We start from the raw sequence: 26,052 nt of genomic DNA on the forward strand, positions 1-26,052 counted from the left end.
TCAACGCCGTTTCACCACAAATGCAGCGTCAAAATGCAAATGGGAAGATCCAAAGTCTTGTTTTACATTTGCTTTCATGTGAGGGTTGAACAGCTTAGGGTTTAGGTTTGATCACAGAGGAGTTGGTGGGACTTCTGGACTTCACATGTTTTTCATTTCCATAAACTGCTGATGTGACGCCACTTCCTCCCACAGATGACGGATGAATGGATGAAGAAAGGACTCTCTGATAATCTCTGATTCTGCTCCTGCAGGACCAACAAGGCTTTAGCCGACTCTCTGGACCGGGCTGTGGACCCGCAGGACCCCATGGTGAACAGGCTGCTCAGAATGATGGCCACTCGGGCCATGTCCCAGGCCCTTTACTTCTCCACCGGTTCCCAGCCGCAGGACCAGTACTATCATTACGGTATGGTGACCACAGCCTCCTTCAGGCTCCTTCATGCATTCCCAGACCAAGGATCCATCTTTGATCTGATTCCACAAACACCAGCTGGACGCCTGCTGATGACGTCACCCACAACTGGACGTCGTTTCCATTGTAGTTCAGTGGACCATGTCCAGTTCAAACACACAAACGTTTTCTGTGAATGCGAGTTTCTTTGTTATCACAAATCTCATTTGCAGTTTCATGGTCCAGCTGCTGCTGCAGCTGCAGTTTGTTTTAGTGCTGCAGTGAGTTCTGAAAAGTTCTGCTTCTGCCTCTCAGGTCTGGCTTTGGACCGTTACACGCACTTCACCTCGCCCATCCGTCGCTACGCAGACATGGTGGTTCATCGCCTTTTAACTGCAGCCCTGGAGCTGGAGCAGGGGGCGGGGCCTGCTGGAATCCTGGCCACCAACAGGGAGCTGGAGGAACTGGCTCAGCACATCAACAACAAGAACTGGGTTGGTTCTGTTTGGGCTTAGCTGAAGGGAGTGCGTGTTCTGACCCTGTGATGCTTCCAGACGGCCCAGAGAGCCCAGAGCGCGTCCACCGGCCTCTTCCAGTGCCTCTTCTTCAGGGACAGAGACCCGCAGACCGACCTGCGCTGTGTGGCGGACGCCATCATCTACGCCATCCGAGACAATGGCGTGTTGGTGTTTGTCCCCGAGTAAGAAACTGATCTGCCCCCCACTGAGGGGGGATTTTTCTGACTAGGTTGATGCTGAGAAAGTGGTGTCGTCAGCATAGATGCTGTGCTTCCTCACAAACATGTTTGCTTATGGAAAGAATGATCAAATATGTGGAAATGAAAGAAAATTTACAGTCAGGTGCAGTAAAACATGCTTCAAGCTTTAGTCCCAGCTGTCCAGAGGAGGGCACACCTGTAGGGGGCGCACAGGTGACCCAAACGAAACAGGAAACGCCTGACTGTCAATTCCCTTCCATTTTATGGGGGTCAGAGGCAGGATCCACCGGCAGGTGTAGGAGACAGCAGAGAGGAGGCCTACAGTCAGGAACAGGAAGAAATGTTAGAAATGAGGAAATTAGACAATCAGAGTTTAGTTTCTGTGTGGACGTCCTACAGCAGGGGTGTCCAAATCCAGGCCTGGGGGGCCGTTGTCCTGCTGGTTTTCCAGAATCCCTGCCTGATCTGCTGCTGATTACCTGGATCAGGTGTGTTTAGCCAATAAGGAGCTACAGTGGCAGGTTGGCTGGAAAACAAGTAGGACACCGGCCCCCCAGGCCTGGATTTGGGGACCTTTGTCCTACAAGCACTTGCACATCACGAGCATTTACATGTATAAATGCTGTGTACGGACCATTGATATGTCCTGTAATCGGACTTAAGGTTACCACACGGGTCAACCCCCCCATGCAGGAGCATGTGACCGAAGGCTCAGTGATGATGTCATGACAGCGTCACCCACACGGGTCAACCCCCCCATGCAGGAGCATGTGACCGAAGGCCCAGTGATGATGTCATGACAGCGTCATGACTCTGTGGCTGTTTAATTGTTTATTGGGTGAAGTTTGAAAACACTTTATTAAAGGTTGTAATCTAAAGCTGCTTTCATACTGGAGGCAGATTAAGTTACCTCTGAATACCACAGGCGGATAACCCCCCCCCCCGTCTGTCCTCAGGTACGGCATCAAGGGTCCCGTGTACCTGAGGAACAAAGAGGGCCAGGTGGTGTCGGCAGAAGCGGGCGGCAGCTGTAAGTGGCAGGGCGGCAAAGTGCGGCGGTACCCCAGCTACATCACCACCACCACGGCGGGCGGATGCAGCGCCACCTTCAGGCTAATGAGCCACATCACTGTGAGTGAGGGTCACCCACCGTGCCTGTGACGGCAGAGAAGAAACCGCACTCAGAACCTCCACCCAGTGTTTGGGTCTAAAAAGACCCAAACACTGGCTGCTGACCCGAAGCAGCAAGTCTGCTCCATGAAGAGGAGCCTGGGGGTCAAGCCCTAGTTTAACACCCCCCCCACACACACACACACACACAGTACTTTTGTCATTGCTAGGAACAGCCACAGACCGTATATGAGGACTGGACTGAGTGGCCTCTCCTCCAAACAGGAAGTGGTTCCAAGTTTCTACAGAGAAACAAGCAGCTGTTATTCTGTTGGTCAGCAGAACCGTTCTGGATCGGATCTTTTCTCACATCTGGATAATCCTCGTTTTTCATATTTTCATGTAGTCTAAATTATTGAAGTTATAAACTGACCAATCGGACGCCTCCATAAAAGTAGGTGGAGCTTGCCGGCCCCCACATCCAACAATCAAAGCATTGGACAGATTTCATGTAGCCCCCCTTTCGAGTGGTAGGGGCGTGGCCTTCCAACAAGCTCAGTCCTGACTGGTGAGAGTGGTTGCCATAGAAACAATGACTCAGACTGGCTCGGACCAATCACTGCTCACTGATGAAGTCTGGCTCCATCATGGTGGAAAACTGGCGACTGGATTGACGTCGTGTGTTTGGAGCCGGCAGTGAAACCAGCCGTCAGCCAATGGGAAGAGCCGCTGAGGGAAGCAGACGCTCCTTTGGAGACTTGGACCTGAGCTTGAAGGTCAACATGTCCTCCTACCGACCTGCAGTCATAGCTGCTCACGGACAAACACACCTGACCCAGGTCCCAGCAGCAGGTAGGGCTGAAGCGGGAGGCCGGGGGCCCTCAAGGGGCCCTCCAGGCTCCCGCTCCAGCTGGTGGAACATGGTTGTTCTGGGTCAGCTGGTGGCTCTCTACAACTTTTAGAAGAGCCCCATTTTTAGTCGACTAAAACAGAGGTAGACTCCAAAGGTCAAAAGGTCACTAGAGTTTTAAATGAGTTGACTGCTGCTCAGCAGCTGATGAAGCCCCTGTAACCATGGAAACGCATCTCCTTTCCCTGCAGGTCCGTATTTCGGTCCGGTCCTCCAGCTGCCACTCCGACACTCTGGTCCTGGAGGTCATCAGCAATCAGCCCCACCGCGGCTCCGGGCCCCCGGCCTCGCAGGGCCACCGGCAGCTGGTCCAGGAGGTGGTCCGGCTGGCTGAGAGCGCCCAGCAGACGGCGGCGCCCACGCACAAACTGTCCCGGCAGGAGCGGGACTTCCTGCAGAGCAGAACTCCAAACCTGTACTCCATCCTGGAGGAGATTCGTGAGCTGGCCCTGATGGACCTGGACGCTCTGTCCCAAGCCTCTGAGCAGACGGTTCTGACGGTCCCTGACCCGTTACCATGACGTCACAGACAACCGGTTTTTAACGGATTTTTATGATGAGACATGTAAAAGCATTAAAACTGGATTTAGAATAAACGTGTTTTTATCTGACGTCAGACTTTTTCAGAACCTCTTTTGGGACCGACAGAAGTTCTCCCCGCCGGCCTGGATCCATGTCATCCTCACACATAAGAGCCTGGAGAAGCTTTTACTGGTTGACGTGTGCTGATGGTTTCTGCAGCAGCAACCAGACACAACCACGTTGGGGGGGGCTCCGGGTCCTTCCATCTTCTAGCAGCCTTGGTCTTGGAACCAGCTACAGGAGGAGAATGGGCTTCAGCCAGAACGGGCCCATCACAGAACCCACCCGGGATTCAAACTAGGACCTTCTGTCAATTCAGTTTGATTTCTATGGCCCAATATTAACATTAGTCGCCTCCAAGGGCTTCGTACCGGTAACTTTTTAACCCTTGTGCTATCCCATGGGGTCCAGATGACCCCCCCCTCCCTTCCATTGAGGTGTTCTCCCTACTATGACAAAGGTGGATAAAGGTGGAAAGATTTTATGTAATCCATGGACACCAGTGAAGATCACAAATCATTGAAGAAAAAAGGTTCAGAGCACTGTCTAGTGGGTCTAGATGACCCAACTGTCTAGTGGGTCTAGATGACCCAACTGTCTAGTGGGTCTAGATGACCCAACTCCCAACGTTAACGTGCCTAGGATAGAACAAGGGCTAGTGGGTCTAGATGACCCCACTCCCAATGGTAAAGTGTCAAGGATAGCACAAGGGCTAGTGGGTCTAGATGACCCAACGTTAACCTGTCTAGGATAGCACAAGGGCTAGTGGGTCTAGATGACCCAACGTTAACCTGTCTAGGATAGCACAAGGGCTAGTGGGTCTAGATGACCCAACGTTAACCTGTCTAGGATAGCACAAGGGCTAGTGGGTCTACATGACCCAACTTTAACGTGCCTAGGATAGCACAAGGGCTAGTGGGTCTAGATGACCCAACGTTAACCTGCCTAGGATAGCACAAGGGCTAGTGGGTCTAGATGACCCAACGTTAACCTGTCTAGGATAGCACAAGGGCTAGTGGGTCTAGATGACCCAACGTTAACGTGCCTAGGATAGCACAAGGGCTAGTGGGTCTAGATGACCCAACGTTAACCTGTCTAGGATAGCACAAGGGCTAGTGGGTCTAGATGACCCAACGTTAACGTGCCTAGGAAAGCACATAAAGAACATAGAACTCCACAGGTAATGACTAAACTACACATCCCTGCACTCAGACCCTCAGGTGACAGGGCTGACCGCTCTACACTGTTGGTCCCCACTGCTGCATCAGAACAAACTCCAAAGAGAAGGTACTGTGCGATGGTCCCGGGTCATCGGGTTCAGGCCTCCAACCCGCTGAAGTAGACAGAGGTTTAGAGAACTGATCGGGTCAGAAACCAGAACTGCTGGAAGCTCAGTGGCTGTTTTCAGCACAAATATTTCACATGAACGACGAGCCTCCATGTTGGTTCTGAACCTTTATTTGACCCATTCTGAACTGAAACAACAACAACAGAAACCATGACATCACTGCTGCATATACAGAACCCTAAGAGTCTATGACCTTTGACCTACAGGACAGCCGTCCTCTGCTGCTGGAGGGGAAGGTCTCAGGTTGATCTCCTCATCCTGATCCGGGTCACACGTCTTCAGGACACTTGGAGGTTCATGAGGGGGGGGCTCGGAGTCTGCAGCCGACCGCTGAGTGAAAGAGCTGGAGGCCTGCAGATCCTGATCCAGATCCAGATCCTGATCCAGATCCTCCTCAGCTCGGTCAGTGGGATCATTCAGGAGGGCAGTCTGAGAGTCTGAAGCATCTGCAGACAAAACGTGTGATTGACTAGTAGAAATGCATCATGGGAACCTGACACCAACCAGAGGAGCTCTAATGTGGAAGGACCAGGAGGGGAAGCGTCTGTCCGGCCAAAGTACGGGATCAAACCAGGAGCCGCTTCAAGTCAATGAAACCCAACAACATTGGATCTGAAGGTGAAGTTTTAACCTGAAAGGTGCAGCGTTTCCTCGTTGAAGCTGGAGTTTGGTCTAGAAAAGTCCTTTCTACACCGTTTAAATCCTCACAGCTTCACCGAATGAACACATCTGTACAGGAAACACGGCAGACGGGATCACGGCTGTGTTCAGACTGGAGAAGTGTTTGGTTCTGACCCGGATCGAGTCCTGAACCTTGTCTTGGGTCTATATTCAGACGGCTGTCAGGCAGCCTTTCTGTTCCGGACTAAAGCTTGTCAACAAAACCATGTGACTGCAGACCTCTTCACTCATTGGTCAGGAGTTAGGAGGGCGGGGCAAAGCAACCAGAGACAGAAATGATGGAAGTCCTGCACTTTCAGTTCCTTCAGACTTTAGATTCACTGACAGATGTGAACGTCTGCATCAACGTCAGGCTGCAGGACGGTGACGGACAGAAGAACACGAATGTGTTTCTGACAGTCAGGAAAACGGTGAGAAGTGATGTGGATCACCTTCCAATAGTCTGAATGAGTTTCTGCATCTCATCGTTGTGCAGTTATGGCGTTGATTTGAAGAATTCTGTTCAGGAACTACAAGGTAGCTTTTAGGATGACGTCACAGCGGCGTCTGTCGGCCGTAACCACAGAAAAGCCTGTCAGAAGCGTTTTAAGGTGTTTTCTGTTTGATTACACCACAACCGTTTCTGACATTTGTCCGGTTCAGTTGTTCCGGTCCAACAACGGATTGTGTTCTGAGACAAACTGAAGCTCAGCCCTAAACGGCAGGAGCATGAAGAGGAAACCGCGACACAGCGAGGGAACAAAACAGGTTATAAACATGACAGAAATATGGACAGAAAGTCTAAAACTGGGACTAAATAAAAACTTGATTGAGTTAGTAACAGCTCCTGTTTCTGGATTCTAAACATTTACAGATCAAATTCAGGGGTTTTGGTTTTGGAACATAATTTCCCATGGGGCGGGGCTTTGACAATAATTTCCCATGGGGGCGGGGCTATGACGGTTATTTCTCATGGGGGCGGGGCTTTGACGATCATTTCTCATGGGGCGGGGCTTTGACAATCATTTCCCATGGGGGCGGGGCTTTGACGATCATCTGTCCCGGCAGCCAATGGGCTCAAAGCCCCGCCCCCATGTTTAATTAGATTCAACCCTGAGAACTAAAAGCCTACGTTTCTTTCACCTTTACGGTGTGTTCTTTGGAGTTTCAAAGTGTTTTCTTTGTGTATTTTTTTCAGAATGTTACCAGGTTTTTCATTTAACTGATCCATAAAAAGTAGTCTGGTCAGTGAAGCACGGTGGAGGTCCCTTCATGGTCTGTAGCTTCCACTCATCCAAACAGCAGTCCTAATGTTTCAACTGAACACTAGGCGCGACCCCTACCACTAAGCTGCTGCCGCCGTGCCAGCCTCCTCTCCAAGGCTCGCTGTCGGTTCAGCTCCATGCGTCTGCGCTGCTCCTCTGTCAGGGAGGGGGCGGCGGGGGCCGGGGTGGAGTGGTGAAGCTCCTCCTCCTGGTTGCTGAAGGGGTCAGGGTCTCCAGAGTGGTGGGTTTCATGAGGGAAGTCCTCTTCACCTGCAGGAAGAGCAGCTCAGGTTTCTGCTGGCGTCCCCCCCCCAGCTCTTCATCACTCCTCCTCGTCATCACTCACCGTCTTTCTCCGTGAAGTCCTCGTGCGTCAGCGGCATGTCCAGCCGGATCCTCTTCAGACAAGTCTGCTCAGCAGCAGAAGCGGTCAGACGCTGAGCAGCAGCAGAGACGACCCCCCCACCCCCTCCTCACCTGCACCTCCTTCTTGCCTCCCAGCCGTTCCACCTTGTCCATGAAGTCCTCAAACTGGAACCTGGGGTAGAGCCGGTGAGCCCAGTTCTCCAGCTTCTGCATCAGCAGCCGCAGGTCTTCGGCCTGTGGGGACAAAAGCCCTGAGCTCCTGGAGTCATCATGGGGGGGTCTGGGGGTGGGCAGCTCCTACCTCGTGTCCTTTTCCTCTGAAGTGGACGTCCTGGAACAGCGAGCGCAGAGCTGGGAGTCCTCTCTCTGAAATCAGCCTGAAGACCAGCAGCAGCAGTGAGGACCTTCAAAGCAGAGCCTGCTGCAGCCACAGGCTGGGGGGGGGGGGGGGGGGGGGGGGGGTTGCCTCTGGCTAAACCCGACACCCCCCATGCCCCCTTCTAGTCATGCAGATGCCAAACATCTGTGAGGAGCAGCACAGCTGGAAAAGTCAAGCTGACGCTGAAGCTGATTGGACTGAAGCTCATGAGACGGATGCAGACATCCAGACCCCCCCGCACCCCCACCACCACATTCTCTGCTTCATTTCCAATCTGATGCTTTTATTTTGGAAAACCACTGGATTCTGTCCAGTGACATGTCAAGTCGCTCAGTGATGCGTCTTGAATCCATCCGCTACTTCCTCAAAGCGTCTGCCATGAAACCCCAAGCTAGCAAAGCTAACAGAGAGGAAACGGAGGGAGACTTTCAAAATAAAAGAAAGCTGCATCAAACAGGGAAAAAGCAAGAGTCTTTCCTCCAGACCATAATAATAATGTAGAATATTCCTGAACCAGCTGTCTAGTGTTACGAGGAAGCTGCTAATAAAGTTATTCAAACAGTGGATTCAGGTTTTTTGATTACATCCTGGTGTTGCGCAACAGGCAGTGGTCCGTGTTCCCCGCTTCACCTGCCAGTCAGAGCCCACACCACCCCTCCCCTCCCCTTCTCACACACGCGTGTGACACAGACAGCAGCAGCTGCAGGGACGGACGGGGATTCACAGTTTCAGGCTGTTACCAACTCTGATAGAGCAGAAAAATGGGAACCAATAGAGGAGCAGATTGTTTTCCAAGCACTGAGCCGCTGTCACCACCGTCCCCACGTTAAATTTGTGCACCGGACAATTGCCCGTATTGCCTGCATGAGACCGCAATCCCCGCCCCGGCATCGCTTTGCGCCCCCCAGCCCCACTATTTCCTATTTCAGAAGAACTGGGTTAAGGGAAAGTGACCGCTTCCTACATGAAAAGTGAGAAACCAAAGTTTAAAGCAGCTGCAGATCTTTCCAGAGGATGAAGATCATTGTTTTAGAAGTTAAAGGAAATCTAAAGGCTTTTCAGCAGAGCTCTGGTCTGTGGCCTGAAGCTGTGACCGCTTCGAGTAGAACTCAGTAAATCTGCAGATTCAGCTCCGTGTGTTGCATGCTGGGAAAAGCCAGAGGTACCTGTTGGAGTCCAGCTTGGGCTGTGGTCTCTTTGCACTCTTCCTCTTGGCGGCGGGGACGTCGGCCAGCCCGGACACCTCCCCCTCCTCGCCTGCATCAGAAGAACCGCATGAGCGCAGCCGCTTTCACCTTTGGAGACGTGCTTTACGGGGAGAACGCCGACCGTCTGCTGACAGGCCACGCCCCTCCTGTTGACCTGGGGAGGGAGGCGGAGGGAGGGGAGGGAAAGCCTCGTCCTCCAGCTGCTCATACAGGGGGATGTCGCCCTGGCTGTCCTCCTTTGGACCTCGCATGATGTCAGAGTCCTGCCAGCGAGAAGCAAAAACAGGAACATGAACGGCGTCTGCTGGCATTGCTGCAGAGGCGGCTGCAGAGGCGGCTGCAGAGGCGGCTGCAGAGGCGTCCCGTCCAACTGTAGGAATGGATGTCACTTCCTGTCAACAAAGGGTGAACAGTGGTGCTGCTGCAGTCTGAGTGACACAAAGAGCAGAGATAGAATCAGGTGTGGATTCAGGAGCACCGTCAGCAATGGCCCCCCATGGAAGAGAAATGTCACCAAATCTGAGAAAGGAAATCATTTCTCTGCACAAAGAGGTGGGGGCTACAAGAAGATCAGCAAAGCTTTACATCTCAGTCAAAACCCTAAAGCAAAAGTGATCCAGAAGTTCAAGAAAGATGGAAGTGGAACCATGACGTCCACAGAAGCTAACATCTGGACAGGAGCGTCTTCTGATGAGAAGGTTGAAGGAAACCACCATGCAGGTTCACTGCAGTTAGCTAAAGCTGTAGAACGCCAAACTGGAGGGACTTTTTCCCGTGACGCCACCCGGCGCACGCTGCAGAGGAACGGCGTGCGTGGTTATCGTCCATGAAGGAGACCTCTCCTGAAGACCGTGCATGAAAAAGCACGCCTACCATCTGCTAGGGTCCATGCTGATGAAGATGAAGACTACTGGGACTCAATACTCTGGAGTGATGAGACGAAGATCCCCGTTTGTGGAACCAATGACCAGGATGTCGGTCAGGCCGTCAATACACCCTGGAGACGATCGCGTTGATAGAAAAAGTAGAAACGCCGCTAAGAAGTTCATCACAGTTCTGGTGGACAGTCGCTGGCAGATCCAAGCGACGTTGGTCTGAACCCGCGATTTTGGATGCGACTGATGACCGACCGCCTCGCCCTTTGAAGCGGACCAGAGCCAGCTTCTTCCTGGGAACAGTTTGTTCTGTCCTTCACTTGTTCTTCTGTTTCTCTTCAAGCCGCTCATAACTTTTATGTCACCAACAATGGGTCACACCAGGATCCAATGCTGGAGGAGCATCATGAGGTTTCTACTACACCCTCTCAGGTGGAGGAACAGGTAGTGAGGAGGGCCTTTAAATCAGGCAACAAAGAGGAGCTGAGGGCTGTACAGAAGGAGCTGAGACGCGACATCAGAGAGGGAAAGACGAGCTACAAGAGGATGATGGAGGAGAAGCTGCAGCAGAACAACGTCAGCGGGGTGTGGCGAGGCCTGAGGACCATCACTGGATACAATGAGCCCAGCACTCAGGCTGAGGGGGACCAGACGTGGGTCAACGACCTGGATCTGTTTTTCATTAGATTCAATAGACCACCCCCACCCTGTCTCCCCCACTGCTGCATTCAATGACCCCTATTCTGCTTCATCCCGACGCCCCTGACGACTCAGCCCGCAGCCCCTCCCCTCACTAAGCCCCACACTGCCACTCACAAAAGCCCAGGTGAGAAAGCAGCTCAGCAGAACAAAGGCGTCAGGCCCAGATGGCATCGGCCAGGCTCCTCAGGACGTGTGCAGATGAACTGTGCAGCGTTATGCTGCACATGCTCAGTCTGAGCCTGAAGCTGGGGAAGACATCCTGCGTGGTCCCGGTTCCAAGGACATCCCTATGGAAGCGATTCTGTAGCATTAATAAAAAGCAAAGTCAAAACCAGAAATGCTTTTTCATTTTCAAAATGAAGCTGCATTTTTTGACTCAAAAATAAAATGAAAAAGTAATCCACCAAAATGCTTTTTCTTTTCCTTCCTCAACACAGCTTATTCTGTCACTTGATTAAAATGAAAATGGTATTTGACATTTCATTTTCAAGACGTTCTCTGGTAAATGTGTAGCAAAATTCATTTAGAAATGTCTAATTTGATGTCTAAAATGGATTAATAGAAATGCTTTTTAATTTTCAAAATGAAGCTGCATCAAATGACTCAAAATTCAAATATAAAAGCAATATTTCAAAATGCTTTTTCATTTTATACTTCAAACCGCCTATTCTGTGTCATAATTAAAACGAAAATGCAAAGAGGGGATTGCATTTGCATTTTCACATCCACCCTGGGAAACTTGTAGCAATATTCATTTCTCAAAAGCATTAGCAGAGGGGAGGCGGGGCGATGACGTCACTGCTTTCTCTGTGTGTCCGACCGCTGACACACACACACACGCACCAGGAGCAGACTGTGTTAGCGGCAGAGAAAACGGCTTTGTGTTGGTTGTGAACTTCTGATGAGTTTCCACAGCTTCTCAGGACTAAGTAGCAGCATGTCCACCTTCTGCGGTCCTCCTCCTGACTCACCGCGGACAAGCTTTGTTCTTCGGACCGCCAGCTGCCTTCGCACAGCGGAGCGCGAAGCTCCGACGATCGCTGAAGGCGGAAATGCTGCTGCGATCTGAGAAACCATCATATGAATTTGTGTTTCCAGTGGTGTCCAGAACAAAATAAAGACTGATGTAATTCCCACATATTTACACATTTATCTGCAGCTTCGCGCTGAATTTTCTGTTTGATGACAGCTGGAGCTCCATCAACAGACAGCAGATTTCTCTGTGCTAAACGTTGCTGGGTGGACCAAAAACACTCACTCAGGGCGAAGCTGCAGCCAGGAGACTATCTTGATAATGTGCTTTTATTACTGTCATGATTATTATTAAGGGCCTGCTCTGCTCGATCATATGTTTTTAAATCCGTGCGGTCAGACGACGCTGAAGAAGTTGGGTTGCGATTCACAGCTTCTGATTGGCGAGGGAGATAAAGGAACATTCTGCTGCATTTCTCGCATTAAGATCCAGGAATCCAGGTTTGAGCAGTCCAGGTCCAGCGGTTTGTGAACAGGACCCGGTTTTAGGTGATCTCAATGCGAACACAGACACACCAGGTCTCTCAGCGACAGCGGCCGTACACACGGAGAAAGCAGTGACGTCATCGCCCCGCCCCCCCTCTGCTAATGCTTTTGAGAAATGAATATTGTGACAAGGTGCGCGGGGTGGATGTGAAAATGCAAATGCAATCCCCTCTTTGCATTTTCGTTTTAATTATGACACAGAATAAGGGATTTTAAGTATAAAATGAAAAAGCATTTTGAAATATTGCTTTTTCATTTGAATTTTGAGTCATTTGATGCAGCTTCATTTTGAAAATTAAAAAGCATTTCTATTAATCCATTTTAGACATCAAATTAGACATTTCTAAATGAATTTTGCTACACATTTACCAGAGAACGTCTTGAAAATGAAATGTCAAATACCATTTTCATTTTAATCAAGTGACAGAATAAGCTGTGTTGAGGAAGGAAAAGAAAAAGCATTTTGGTGGATTACTTTTTCATTTTATTTTTGAGTCAAAAAATGCAGCTTCATTTTGAAAATGAAAAAGCATTTCTGGTTTTGACTTTGCTTTTTATTAATGCTACAGAATCGCTTCCATACATCTCGGCCGACTGACTTCAAGGACTACAGACCGGTGGCGCTGACCTCTCATCTGATGAAGACGATGGAGAGGCTGGTGCTCACACATCTTCGTGTCATGGTCAGCCAGTTGGCCTACCAGCCCGGTACCGGAGTTGAGGATGCTGTCATCTTCCTCCTGGACAGAGCTCTGTCACACCTGGACCAGACTGGGAGCTCTGTGAGAGTCATGTTCTTCGACTTCTCCAGCGCTTTCAACACCATTCAACCGCTGCTGCTGAGGGACAAGTTGGTGCACATGGGCGTGGACCAGTATCTGTCTGCATGGATGCTGGACTTCCTCTCAAACCGACTGCAGTACGTGAGGTCCCCCCACTGTGAGTCTGACATGATCGTCTGTAACACAGGAGCACCGCAGGGAACAGTTCTGCCTCCGTTCCTGTTCACCGTCTACACCGCAGACTTCATGTCCAGCTCAGCATCTGGTCACCTGCAGAAGTTCTCGGATGACTCTGCCGTTGTCGGACTAATCATGGATGACGATGACAGAGAGTAGAGAACTGATTCAGAGCTTTGAGGACTGGTGCCAGCGGAACTACCTCCAGATTAATGCAGGGAAAACCAAGGAGCTGGTGGTGGACTTTCGCAGGCTCACTCTACATTAGCACCGGTGAACATCCAAGGAAGGGACATAGAGAGAGTGGATTCATACAAGTACTTGGGTGTTCACCTCAACAATAAACTGGACTGGTCACACAATACAGAAGCACTGTACAAAAAAGGACAGAGCAGGCTTTATCTGCTGAGGAGACTGAGGTCTCTTGGAGTGCAGGGATCCCTCCTAAAGACTTTTTACGACCCTGTGGTGGCATCAGCCATCTTTTATGGAGCGGTCAGCTGATGCAGCGGCATCTCAGCAGCGGACAGGAAGCGGCTGGAGAAGCTGGTGAAGAAGGCCAGCTCTGTTCTGGGGCTGCCTTTGGCCTCATTACAGGAGGTGGGAGAGATGGAGAACGACGCCCACCCCATGTATGAGTCAGTGTCCTCTCTGTGCAGCTCCTTCAGCGTCAGACTGAAACATCCTGAGTGTCTGACGGAGCGACACCGCAGGTCGTTTCTACCTGCTGCTGTTAGACTTTACAACCTTAGCTGCTCCCAGTGAACCACGTTAACCAACATCATCCGCTCTGTCATATTGATTTTACCCTGTACAATAACTGATTATATGGTCATCCTGTGCCTTTTTTGGAAATGTATGTGTGTATTTTGTGTATATATGTGTGTATAATGACTCCATAGTTTTGTTTCTTTTATATATTGCTCTCTGTTCCTGTACTGCTGCTGCAACACGGAAATGTCCCCATCGTGGGACTAATAAAGGAATATCTTATCTTAAATGTTGGAGGTGTGGTAATAATGGAGCCAAACACTTCCATATATTTTAGGACTGTGTGGTTGTCAAGAAATCCTGGTCTGACATTCATGAACATGTGCTGAATGTATTTTCTATTGTCTTCCCCTTTGAAAGTCTATTTTTGGGTGAGATAGAACCATATGACCGACAACAAAAGTAAGAAACTGCTCTATGTTCTCCTGGAAAACCATGACCAGAAAACGGCTTAAACCTGAGCGACAGACTGGCTGGACGTTGTACAAAGGATTTATACAATGGAGAGAATTTCTCACTCATTGCCAACACAACTGGAGGTTTTTCCACTGCTTGGTCTAAATGGACAGATTATGTAAAGCCTGTAAGATCAGACTTAATGTGGAGTGTCACTGAAACGGTGTCATACATTTATGATTTGAAAATCCCTGAGAAAGCAAGAATGTTGGAGTCCATCACTGCAATGTAGCATTCATCATGTGCTTTTCAATAAAAATACACGTGAAAAAGAAAAAAGCATCCAGAAATGACCGACACTGGAAGAAGAAGCAAAACCCAGAATACACTTAAATACACTTTTTGGTAAAAATATTCCGACGCAATGCATTGTGGTCTATATTCACTGATCTAGTGAACAGCAGTGCACACTGGTTTTTCACAGAGACTTCTGGGAAATATCTAGGGCTCTAGATTTTGGAATTGTAGATTCAGACAGAACTAGAAAATGACAAACGCACTATGTAGTGCACTATGTAGGGGTTAGGGTGGGAATTCAGACACACCCCAGCTCCCCAAAGATGAGTGTTTCTGAATGACAACCTCTACTGTGACGATAAATCCTTCAGTGGACGCGTTTAACTCCGCCCACGTGGACTCACGCCTCCGTCTGCATGAGTCCGAATACGCTGGTGTTTATTCTGTCGTCTGCCTACAGGGGGCAGCACCGTACAGCGCTTGGTAGTAACCACAGAAGAAGAACCATAACAACAGAAGAAGAAGGGGGGCGGCAAAGTCCAAACCAAATAAAAACAAACCTGAAAACGGCGACAAGCGGCGAAACGACGTTACCATAGACCGGCCGAGGAAACGAGACGGAAACTGTGGAAACTGCGACCTGCATCTCAGGAAATGACGTTGGTGTGATTTTTAAAAACGACGCGTTTAGAAAAACAGACGCGCGTTGATGCAAATGAAACACCGACAAGCGCACAAACATCGAAAACTACAAAGTATTCACAAAAATAGCAATTACAGGGCAAAAAAACAAACCTGAGTGCCGGAGCGCGCGCCAACACACGACGAACGCCACAGGAGAAACCCCTTCCGGTGCCCAAATGCGGCACGCCTTCAAAATAAAGTTGCACTGAAGCGCTTTAAATAAAATTTCAAATTAAAGTCCAGACAGAAGGAATTTAGATACACAGATAGGCAGACAACGTTTTTAAGAGCAAGCACTTCACACCAAAAATGAATGTAGCTTTTATTTTTCAGTATTTTAAGCAGCAGATATGATGGAGTTTGAACCTTGAACAGGCCTCACACATCTCAGGTTTTATATATACAGAAAAGGACAAACAGGTTTTTTAAGCTTATTTACAGTCCACTTTAAAGGAACTTTTTTTTAGAACTTGTGCTTAGATTTCTTTGAGGTTTACTTCAAACCAGGGGCCTGTTTCAGAAAGGAGGTTCAACCAACTCTGAGGTTAAACTTGAACTCTGAGTTGGTCAATCGAGAGATTAACAACTCTGAGTTTTCTGTTTCAGAGAAGCTGATCCGAGTTAGGTCAATCAACTCTGAGTGGACTGATTCGGAGGTGAGCGTGCGCACCGCGACTATAAGAAGCCATTATCAATGGAGCGCAGATATCACGAGTCACCATGGCAACCGTGAAAAAAGAGGTCTGCGTATTTTTCTCCAGCTGAACTTGACGTGCTGCTGCAGAGTTACAGTGAATATGAGCACATATTCCGGAAGAAAAGCAACACCGCTGCATCTGCAAAACAGAGACAGTTAGCGTGGAAAACATAGCTGCTCAAGTTAATGCCTAAGTTTGCATTTAAATCATTGTTATAAAATATTGACTGTAATAAATAACTTTTTAAATAGCGTAAGGAGTGAAATAAAAAATGGTGATATTTAGGTTTACTTTTGAAGTGTTATTCCTGGTGTAAATGCATGAAATGCTGCACAGTGTACAGAACCAATCTGGGGGAAAATGCATTTAACGTCGGTAATGTTTAAAGGACTTTTCTGTTAACCTTCCCCTCTTGCAAACGTTGGTCAGTTTAATATTAATACATGCAATTGTGTTTTTAAAAGTGAACTTTTGTCTACCCTTGTATTGATCAAGTGGTATAAGTTTATATGGGATTAAGAAAGTAAGCAGTGCTAGCAAATTGTGTTTCCTAAAAGTAATTGTTACATTAATCTAATTCAATGTCCCTGATTTCATTTTCATGTAGATGCAATCCTGCAGGAATTAAAAGAACATGGCAGCAGCTAAAAATGAAGTATAAAAACATAATTCAATCAGGTCAAATGTGAGCATGTCATGGATGTAGGCTTTGTTGACAATATTTGACATGTGAAACATCTACATAGCAATACATATCTAATGTTGTTTTCATTGTATATATGTAATTGACTGCAACGAAAAACGGTAACGCTCAAACAAAAACGTATGGAGCAATGACAAAAAATCCAGTCTAGGTCTCAAAATCCTCGCACGACGTAAATGTAATTCTCTAGGAATTAATGCAGCCTCCTCGTCTATTGGGTCCTCCAAAAAAGGACAAGCCATTCTTGTCACTTAGACCGTCTCTGTGTGACGGAAATTTGGGCAATGAAGGTTAAAGCAAAAAATACCGCTTCGTCTTTAAAAAGGGGAGGGGACCGGCAGAAACTTTGAGTTTGGAGAATAAAACCTGCTCCCGACCAGGTTAGGTTCACAGCGTAAGTAACCATGGACACTGACTCCGAGTATAAGTTACCTCTCTTTCAGAAACGGGTTTGACTTACTCTGCTTTCTCTGGTTTAACAAACCTCCCATTCTGAAACGGAAAACCCAGGGTTTCCCTGATTTCAGGGTTAACATACTCAGAGTTTACACTTAACCTCCTTTCTGAAACAGGCCCCAGATGGACCTCTTGGAAAAACAAACCTTTAGTTATCCACTGAGCTTCATTGATGCTTTGAAACAGGTTCTGACTGGATTTATTGATGATTGGAAACCAGCCTTGACTCCAGTTGAAGCCTTAGAAGGCTGTCGGGCTGATGCAGATTTGATGGTATGAGTTTCTCAGAGGCGTCTCCTCAGCAGGAACATGAAGAAAATGGCGCTGAGCAGGACGCAGAGCGTGCACACGGTGGGAACCACGATCTCGCTCACCATCTCCTTGTGGCCCCGCAGTGGATCTGTGGGATCACAGCAGATCACAGGAGCACAACTTTGAGGAAGCAGAAATCCACAGCCAGATACTGCAGCTGCTGTCGCACAAACCACCAACAAACACCCACAAAATCAGTCACATCTTCACAAATGCTGTCATTTTTCACCAAATATAGCCCCAAGCATTGCAGAGTCCAGATTTCCTGCATTTTTGTCACCATTTTAGTTCATATTTACAAAAATAAAAGATCTTAAAGCAGGCTTGCCCTGTTTTCTTATTATCATCGTCTTATAATGACGATTATTATAATACTGTCATTGTTTTCGTCTGTTCATCAAACAGTCTTTATTTTTCCTCCTCTTAAAAACATAAACCATCATAAACCACTTAGATATGAGTCCGCTGGTTGGATCAGAAATGATCTGGTCCTTGTTTACCTGTCTTCTTGATGCTTCAACAGTTTCCAACTAAAGCAGTAAACTAAAGTTTCTTAGCCAAATGTTTGTCTTTAGAATGATCAGATCTGCTTTTGTTTTGAACATTTAAAAAAAAGCTAAGTATTAATGCAGGTATGTTTCAGCATTTGGTTTTCCAACAGAAAAGAAAAGAAACATTTCATAAAGTTGTGTTTGCTTTCAGTTGCTGAACCAGACCAAGGCCTGACAGTGGACCAAGCCACACCTCCATTAAACTACCAATCTCACGGCAAAAATACTATTTGTCTTGGATATGAATTCACATCCCAGAGGACAGAGGACTGGACCACAGTAAGAGTCATTTCTATGGAGAAGATGGGCCGTTTGACACTGGAGTGAGTGGAGCTTCACCTGTTTTTGTCAGCAGCTACCTAGCGGTTGTCTTGTGAACTGATGAGGATCAAGGAACCATTAACCCTTGTGCTATCTTAGATGGCCCCCCCTTCCATTGACGTGTTCTCCCTACCATGACAAAGGTGGTTAAAGGTGGAAAGATTTCATGTAATCCATGGACACCAGTGAAGATCACAAATCATTGAAGAAAAAAGGTTCAGAGCACTGTCTAGTGGGTCTAGATGACCCCACTCCCAATGTTAAAGTGCCTGGGATAGAACAAGGGTTATGCCAGCCCCTCTCTAAAGAAAGACAGCTGCCAGCATTACAATGCTGTCATGAGAACTAATCCTTTACTTCTGCAGTAATGAAGTAAAGATCCTCTTCTTGTGCTGTAAGAAACGGTTCTACATTCTGGTAAAAAACCACTATCCGCTGTTCTCCTTCTGTGCTTAGACCTCATGATGCACTACCCAAACCTGCATGTTCTTGATCTCCCCACGGGGAAGAAGCTGGTTTAAAAAGCAAAATGTTCTGCAGCATCAGATTGACCTGCAGCCAGGAGCTGGTTACTGGAGAAGCAGGCTTCCTCAGCTTTCCTCTTCCAACTCTCCATCTGCAAAGACCCAGCCGTCCCACAGGTGAGCAGCCAGCCGAGGTCATCGTGTTCACGAGGAGCATGTTGGTTTCCGCTCACCTCTCTCTGATTGGGAAAACCATTGGAGCTGATGATCCGTTTGTAGAACTGGACAGAGGCCTTCGGGTACCGTGGTTTATTCTTACTGCTGAAGTCCACAAAGAACAGGCCGAACCGTTGGCTGTATCCTTCATCCCACTCAAAGCTGTCCAGGAGAGACCAGGCTGTGTAGGCCTTCACGTTCACACCGTCTCTAACTGCTGAAGGTCCAAGCACAGACACAGTCTGACTCCGTCTGTGCCAGAGAAACAGCCTCAAACACAAACGTCGGATCACCTTTGAGCATCTCATTGATGTAGTCTTTGTAGTACTGCATCCTCCAGGCGTCACACAGGTCTGTGCAGTACTTTTTCTCCGGGACGCCGTTTTCTGTCACGTAGATCATCGGGTTTCCGTACTCAGACTGAACACAGAATACAAAAAAGAGATTAAAAACAAACCCAATCAAGAAATAGAATGATTTCCAATGCACCAAAGATACATCTTTCAGCTAAGGCCTTTTATGGGGTCATGTATTGAATGGGCCTCTTTCAACAGACTTCAGAGAGGGAAACATTGAAATAACAAGACATTACAATGGCCCCACATGCACACCAAGGGGCAATTTAGAATCACCAATCGATGCAGTGAAGCATGTTTTTGTACTGTAGGAGGAAATCAGAGGCAACCCAGACATGCACAAGGAGAACATGCAGAATTCAAACCGGAACCTTCTGACTGTGAGGCCAGAGTGCTAACCACAACACCACATGTTCTCGTTCACCTTTGGGCTTATCCTGTCAGGGGCCACCAGAGCGAATCAGCTTTCACTGATTTGCACAGTTGGTCTGCCAGAGTTTTTACACCGGTGTCCTTCCTGACAACCTGTCGAAACAGCTGGAGGGATTGAGCGGGTTTGGAGTGGTTGGAAGTAACGCCCCTTCTGACCCTTCATGCATTTGTGTTGATGTTGCTTCTGTTTTGCAACTGCGGCTCATCAATGACTCAATAGAAACTAGCGTTCCAGGTTGCTGTTGAGTTTGCTTTGTCATAGTACCACTCTGGGTTCCAGGGAACCTGTCCTCGTTCAGTAGGTTTGTGTAAAGAGCAGCAGGAAGCCATCACTGCACTTTGTACCTTCACATAGTTCAGAAAGCGTCTGAAGCCCCAGGGAACTGAATACAGCCACTCTGAGCCTGGATCAGGCCATTTTGGATCAACCAGCTCAGCAAGGTCCCGATCCACAAAGTAACTATCCCCAAGGCCTGATGGGTAATTCTTCTGGGTGATGTAGCGGGTGGTAAAGTGGCCTAGGCCCAGGAAGTCGCAGGCGCCTCTGATGTAGGTTTTCTCCTGGGCGGAGAAGACAGGAAGCCGCGATGCTCCCAGGCCCTGCTGTCCACTCTTTCTACCTGAGGAAGAGTTCAGAGTTGCATTCCGTGTCAGTCAGGAATTCTAAACCTTTTTTAAACTTGGCTTTGATGTGTTGTATCCATTGGCTGTATCAAAGAACTGGCCTGAGTGAGTGTGACGTCATCTATAGAAATGCTTTACTTCCATCTTTAACTGAATAAGGTCAATTCAGTCGGCATTTTTGTGTGATACAAATGGCGCCATGTTGGCGCCAAGCGAGTAGGTCTGAGTCAACACTTCTATGGCAACCACTCTGGCCAATCGAGAGTGAGCTTGTTGAAAGGCCACACCCCTACCAATAGAAAGCGGGGTACACAAAGTTTGTAGATCAAAGGTTTTGAACATTGGATGTTCGGGCCAGCAGGCTCCATCTACTTTTATGGAGGCATCTGGTTGGTCAGTTTACAACTAGAAAAACCCGAACTACAGAAAAAATATACTGAAACATAAAGGATTGTCAAGAAGATGTGAAAAAGGTCTCAGATCCAGAATGGTTCTTCTGACCAATAGAATGACAGAGAATCAGCTGTTTATTTATCTAGAGAAGTCTGTGAGATTTTGACTTCTTGGAGCCAGCAGGTACTTCCTGTTTGGAACGCCAGGGGGGAGGAGTCACTCAGTCCAGTTGGATTATGCAGTCAGTGGTTGCATTGCTGCCCTGACATCAGTTTTACTTTCTGTTCATCATTCTTCTGCGTCCATGACCCCCTGCACCTCTCCACATCCTGCTCATCACTTCTCCTCCTTCATTAATCTTTTCTGCTAATTTTGTAGCTTTTTGTTTCCTGTTTATTGTTTTCCATTTAATTGTTAACAAAAATAGTTTCTCATTTAACTGCCTCCAGCCACCTTTCTAGTCCACAGATTCATGTTTTGTTGCCTTCAAAATGTGTTGAAATAAAGACAGGAAGTCAGACCACAGAGACGTATCTGTATCTGTTGGCGTACGCTCCACTCACCGATGTACTCCTTCATGACCTGGGGGTAGTCTCCATGGAAGAGGGGGCCTGCGTACCAGCCCAGGTAGAACTGAAAGTATCTCTCCGCTGCCCGGATGTCCTCCTGGTTGGAGGTGTCCACTGGTTCCCCCCAGTCAGCAGTCAGTGAAATGCCGACCAGACCTGGACAAAGGCGTGGACTTCAGCTCTGGGGGGGTCTGAACTCTGGGAATGGGAGCTTCAACTACGGTGTCTTTGCTTTCTCAGTCACCTTTTTGTTTGCTTTTCCACTTCATGTCGTAAGTGTGCCAAACTTTAGCATGTGCCTACAACAACAACAAAAGTCCCATGATTCCTCATTTTTTATTGATTTCTCTTCTTTGTACATTTTGAATTCTTTCCTCCACCTTTTCCAAAAAGAAAGTCTCCTTTTGACTGAATCACATCCATTATGCATGTTACTAAAATGAGCAGTCTGGATCATCCACAAAGTGCTCTACTTAGAGCATACTAGTCCACTTTTTATACAGTCAAGATGAATACGACTACAGTATCTTGTAAAATATCAAACTAAACTGACATCATATGAAGGAAATAGCCCTGAATTGATTAATCTTCTAATCTGTTTTTGTCCCTTTCAGGGTCATGGGGCTGCTGGAGCCTATCCCAACCACTCGTGGACAAAGGCTGGAGACATCCTGGACAGGTCGCCAGTCCGTCATAGGGCCACAATCACACCCCCATGCACACTCTCATTCACACCTAGGGACAATCTAGACGGAGTAACCACTGAACCTATGAAGCATGTTTTTGGACGGTGGGAGGAAGCCGGAGAAAACCCACGCATGAACGGGGAACACTTTTGCTGACTTTAAGAGACACTATTATGTTGATTAGAGTTAGAACTTCTTTGGCTCGTTGTTTATACAAATATGTATTATATTAAAAATATCAAAGCAAACTTTCTTTTTTGTAGACGATAAAAAATCTCTTTTAGCAGTCATCACATTACCAATTACAACAGAAACACTAGTAGAAAAATGACAAAAATCCATGGATAAACACATTTTCCTTAAAGAGTAACTAGACAGAAAATGCAATTTTTTTGGTTGTTTACTCGAACAAATGGGGCTTCAAAAGTGCTGACTGTTGGTCCTTGCCATAGCTTTGACAATTGAAAACAAACTTGTTTGAAATGATGGTTTAACCCTTGTGCTATCTTTGATGACCCCCCCTTCCATTGAGGTGTTCTCCCTACCATGACAAAGGTGGATAAAGGTGGAAAGATTTCATGTAATCCATGGACACCAGTGAAGATCACAAATCATTGAAGAAAAAAGGTTCAGAGCACTGTCTAGTGGGTCTAGATGACCCAACTCCCAATGGTAAAGTGCCTAGGACAGCACAAGGGTTACACCTGTCTGCGGGCTGCCCCCTAGTGGTTGAAACAAGGCAGTAAATTTGCATTTCGTGACTCTGCCCTGGAGTCAAACTCACAATTCCAGCATGAGAAAAACTATAAAGTACATTACTTTAACCACTAAACAATGGCAGACAACTACAACAAATTCATGACCTTTATATTAAAACATAATGGCGTTTTTGATATCTGTATATGAATCAACAAAACCACTCTTTGGACGTGGGGTTTTATCGTACACGATAAGATGCTGCTTTTTACGTCCATTTTGGGACAACACAAGGCGGCGTAAATGAGGTTCTAATTTTAAAATGTTGGTGTGAACGTTGCTTCAGGTGCCTTCTCCCTTTCAGGACTCTGCAGTGGTCCCTGACTCTCAGACAGAACATCCCAAAGATGTTGAAGGACTGTCTCCAGCCTGGGAATCTCTGCAATTCCTTACCAGATTGGAGTTCTGATCATTCCCGGTCCACCTGGCTTCTCTTGATGTTAGGTCATTGTGTAGTTCTTCTTGGAAGGCTGAGCTTCATAGCTTACCCATGATCGTCCCCGATCATTGATGGCGTTGTCTAGTCTGAAGATTATCTTCCAGCTAAACCCTTCCTACCTGTTTCTGATGGTCTGGATAGGTGGGTTCAGCCAGTCAGAACGTGGACCCCCCTGATTCATTGAACCAAAGTCGTTGTTGGGGAGGAAGCTTGTTTTCACTGTCTGTAGTTGTGATCTTAATCGGGTCTACCTGACCACACAGTCTCACCAACAGGAAACACTCATTTCTAAGAGAGTCAGAGTGACCTTGATCAGATGGTGTGCAGCTCTGTATGCTCCTGTTCCCTTCAGCTTCAGTCCAGGAGCATGTTCTCCGGTCTCATATCCCTCCACAGCAACAGACTACAGAACAGACAGAGACACACGGTTCACCAGACGGCTCAGAACTCAATCCGCACCGTCTTTCTTCAGGACGACATACCCACGGATTGTTGAACGTCATCCAGTGTTTGACTCTGTCTCCAAAGCGCTCAAAGCACAAACTGGCAAAGTCATTAAAGTAGTCCACCATGCTGACGTTCTGCCAGCCGCCATACTTCTCCTGCAGCACCTGAGCGGAGACGACAGCCATGTTGTGAAGGCTCACGCTCAGCCGGCCAGCGGCAAACCAAAGGTACCCATCACCTGTGGTAGATCCCAGTGATACAAAGTGACCATGGGGGTGATCTTGTTGTCCAGAAGCTTGTCGATCAGGTCGTTGTAAAACCGGATTCCTTTTTCATTGACATGTTCACCTGCAGGAGTCATCAGTTCAAGACAAAAGGAGAAACTTCTTTGGTTTGGTTGGTTTGGTTATTTACCCTGACCTGAAGAAAAAACCTGATGTACTGTATGTGCAAACGGCTATAAGCCTTGAACCTTGTCTGGACGTCTGCTTTGAGGGGAAAATCCCGTTAACTTCACCAAACACATTTCTCCTAACATTTGTAGAGTTTTCATTTTGTTGACTGGTGATTTTTATTGGACGTTCACAAATCAAAGAGTTTTTTTTCGTGCAGCTCCACCTGAAACATCTTCAATTCATCTTTAAAGCTGGTTTTCATGGTTTTCTCTAATAAAACACATAGACTAAACCATTAAACACAGACTAAACCACTAAACACGGACTAAACCACTAAACACGGACTAAACCTCTAAATGTGGACTAAACCACTAAACACAGACTAAACCACTAAACACGGACTAAACCACTAAACACGGACTAAACCTCTAAATGTGGACTAAACCACTAAACACAGACTAAACCACTAAACACGGACTAGACCTCTAAATGTGGACTAAACCACTAAACACAGACTAAACCACTAAACACGGACTAAACCACTAAACACGGACTAAACCTCTAAATGTGGACTAAACCACTAAACACGGACTAAACCACTAAACACGGACTAGACCTCTAAATGTGGACTAAACCACTAAACACGGACTAAACCACTAAACGGGGACTAAACCACTAAACATGGACTAAACCACTAAACACGGACTAAACCACTAAACACGGACTAAACCACTAAATGTGGACTAAACCTCTAAATGTGGACTAAACCACTAAACACGGACTAAACCACTAAACAGGGACTAAACCACTAAACAGGGACTAAACCACTAAACGCGGACTAAGCCACTAAACATGGACTAAACCACTAAACATGCACTAAACCACTAAACAAGGACTAAACCACTAAACACGGACTAAACCACTAAACACGGACTAAACCACTAAACACGGACTAAACCACTAAACACGGACTAAACCTCTAAATGTGGACTAAACCACTAAACACGGACTAAACCACTAAACGGGGACTAAACCACTAAACACGGACTAAACCACTAAACATGGACTAAACCACTAAACACGGACTAAACCACTAAAAACGGACTAAACCACTTAACGCGGACTAAATCACTAAACGTGGACTAAACCACTAAACACGGACTAAATCACTAAACACGGACTAAACCACTAAACACGGACTAAACAATTAAACACGGACTAAACCCATAAACGCGGACTAAACCACTAAACATGGACTAAACCACTAAACATGCACTAAACCAATAAACACGGACTAAACCACTAAACATGCACTAAACCAATAAACACGGATTAAACCACTAAACATGCACTAAACCAATAAACACGGACTAAACCACTAAACATGCACTAAACCACTAAACGCGGACTAAACCACTAAAAAAAAAAAAAAAAACCACTAAAAATGGACTAAACCACTAAACATGCACTAAACCACTAAACACGGACTAAACCACTAAACATGCACTAAACCACTAAACGCGGACTAAACCACTAAACATGCACTAAACCACTAAACATGCACTAAACCACTAAACATGCACTAAACCACTAAACGCGGACTAAACCACTAAACATGCACTAAACCACTAAACGCGGACTAAACCACTAAACACGGACTAAACCACTAAACATGCACTAAACCACTAAACGCGGACTAAACCACTAAACACGGACTAAACCACTAAACATGCACTAAACCACTAAACGCGGACTAAACCACTAAACACGGACTAAACCACTAAACATGCACTAAACCACTAAACGAGGACTAAACCACTAAACATGGACTAAACCACTAAACATGCACTAAACCCATAAACACGGACTAAACCACTAAACGCGGACTAAACCACTAAACACGGACTAAACCACTAAATATGCACTAAACCACTAAACACAGACTAAACCACTAAACGTGCACTAAACCACTAAAAATGGACTAAACCACTAAACATGCACTAAACCACTAAACATGCACTAAACCACTAAACGCGGACTAAACCACTAAACACGGACTAAACCACTAAACGCGGACTAAACCACTAAACAC

The 26,052-nt window shown here is 47.1% G+C and overlaps 3 protein-coding genes across 8 annotated transcripts in view; 1 reads left to right on the top strand and 2 right to left on the bottom strand.

Annotated features, from left to right (window-relative positions):
* The window catches only part of dis3l (DIS3 like exosome 3'-5' exoribonuclease), a 29,117-nt gene extending 25,374 nt beyond the window's left edge, over positions 1–3,743 (top strand). For 2 of the 4 annotated variants that reach the window (XM_023951240.1, XM_023951244.1), the window contains 5 exons: positions 255–409; positions 710–888; positions 949–1,094; positions 2,069–2,243; positions 3,324–3,743. In XM_023951240.1, the coding sequence (XP_023807008.1) occupies positions 255–409; positions 710–888; positions 949–1,094; positions 2,069–2,243; positions 3,324–3,653 (985 nt within the window). In that variant the 3' untranslated portion in view covers positions 3,654–3,743. Of the gene's footprint in view, positions 1–254; positions 889–948; positions 1,095–2,068; positions 2,244–3,323 lie in introns of all 4 variants that reach the window. The other 2 variants (XM_023951236.1, XM_023951237.1) reach the window with 1 other exon arrangement.
* A 1,411-nt stretch (positions 3,744–5,154) lies between these two features.
* tipin (TIMELESS interacting protein) lies at positions 5,155–15,359 on the bottom strand. Of its 2 annotated transcripts, none has more exons than XM_020701387.2 (8): positions 15,254–15,359; positions 9,062–9,203; positions 8,899–8,989; positions 7,655–7,730; positions 7,465–7,587; positions 7,334–7,397; positions 7,066–7,257; positions 5,155–5,508 (listed from the first exon to the last, which is right to left on the bottom strand). In XM_020701387.2, the coding sequence occupies exons 2-8, from the start codon at positions 9,189–9,191 to the stop codon at positions 5,249–5,251; spliced, it is 936 nt and encodes a 311-aa protein (XP_020557046.2). In that variant the 5' UTR covers positions 9,192–9,203; positions 15,254–15,359; the 3' UTR covers positions 5,155–5,248. The 2 variants fall into 2 exon arrangements, with proteins under 2 accessions (XP_020557046.2, XP_023807017.1); XM_023951249.1 differs by lacking the exon at positions 15,254–15,359 and adding an exon at positions 15,019–15,149.
* A 1,715-nt stretch (positions 15,360–17,074) lies between these two features.
* LOC101159420 (lactase-like protein) lies at positions 17,075–24,381 on the bottom strand. Of its 2 annotated transcripts, none has more exons than XM_011494524.3 (10): positions 23,804–24,381; positions 23,601–23,729; positions 23,426–23,521; positions 21,482–21,536; positions 21,232–21,393; positions 19,997–20,271; positions 19,157–19,283; positions 18,881–19,077; positions 18,736–18,799; positions 17,075–17,399 (listed from the first exon to the last, which is right to left on the bottom strand). In XM_011494524.3, the coding sequence occupies exons 1-10, from the start codon at positions 23,924–23,926 to the stop codon at positions 17,284–17,286; spliced, it is 1,344 nt and encodes a 447-aa protein (XP_011492826.1). In that variant the 5' UTR covers positions 23,927–24,381; the 3' UTR covers positions 17,075–17,283. The 2 variants fall into 2 exon arrangements, with proteins under 2 accessions (XP_011492826.1, XP_004086104.1); XM_004086056.4 differs by having other exon boundaries at positions 18,881–19,080.
* Between the last annotated feature and the right edge of the window lie 1,671 nt (positions 24,382–26,052).

Source organism: Oryzias latipes, chromosome 3 (genome assembly GCF_002234675.1).
Source record: "Oryzias latipes chromosome 3, ASM223467v1".
NCBI lineage: Eukaryota > Metazoa > Chordata > Actinopteri > Beloniformes > Adrianichthyidae > Oryzias > Oryzias latipes.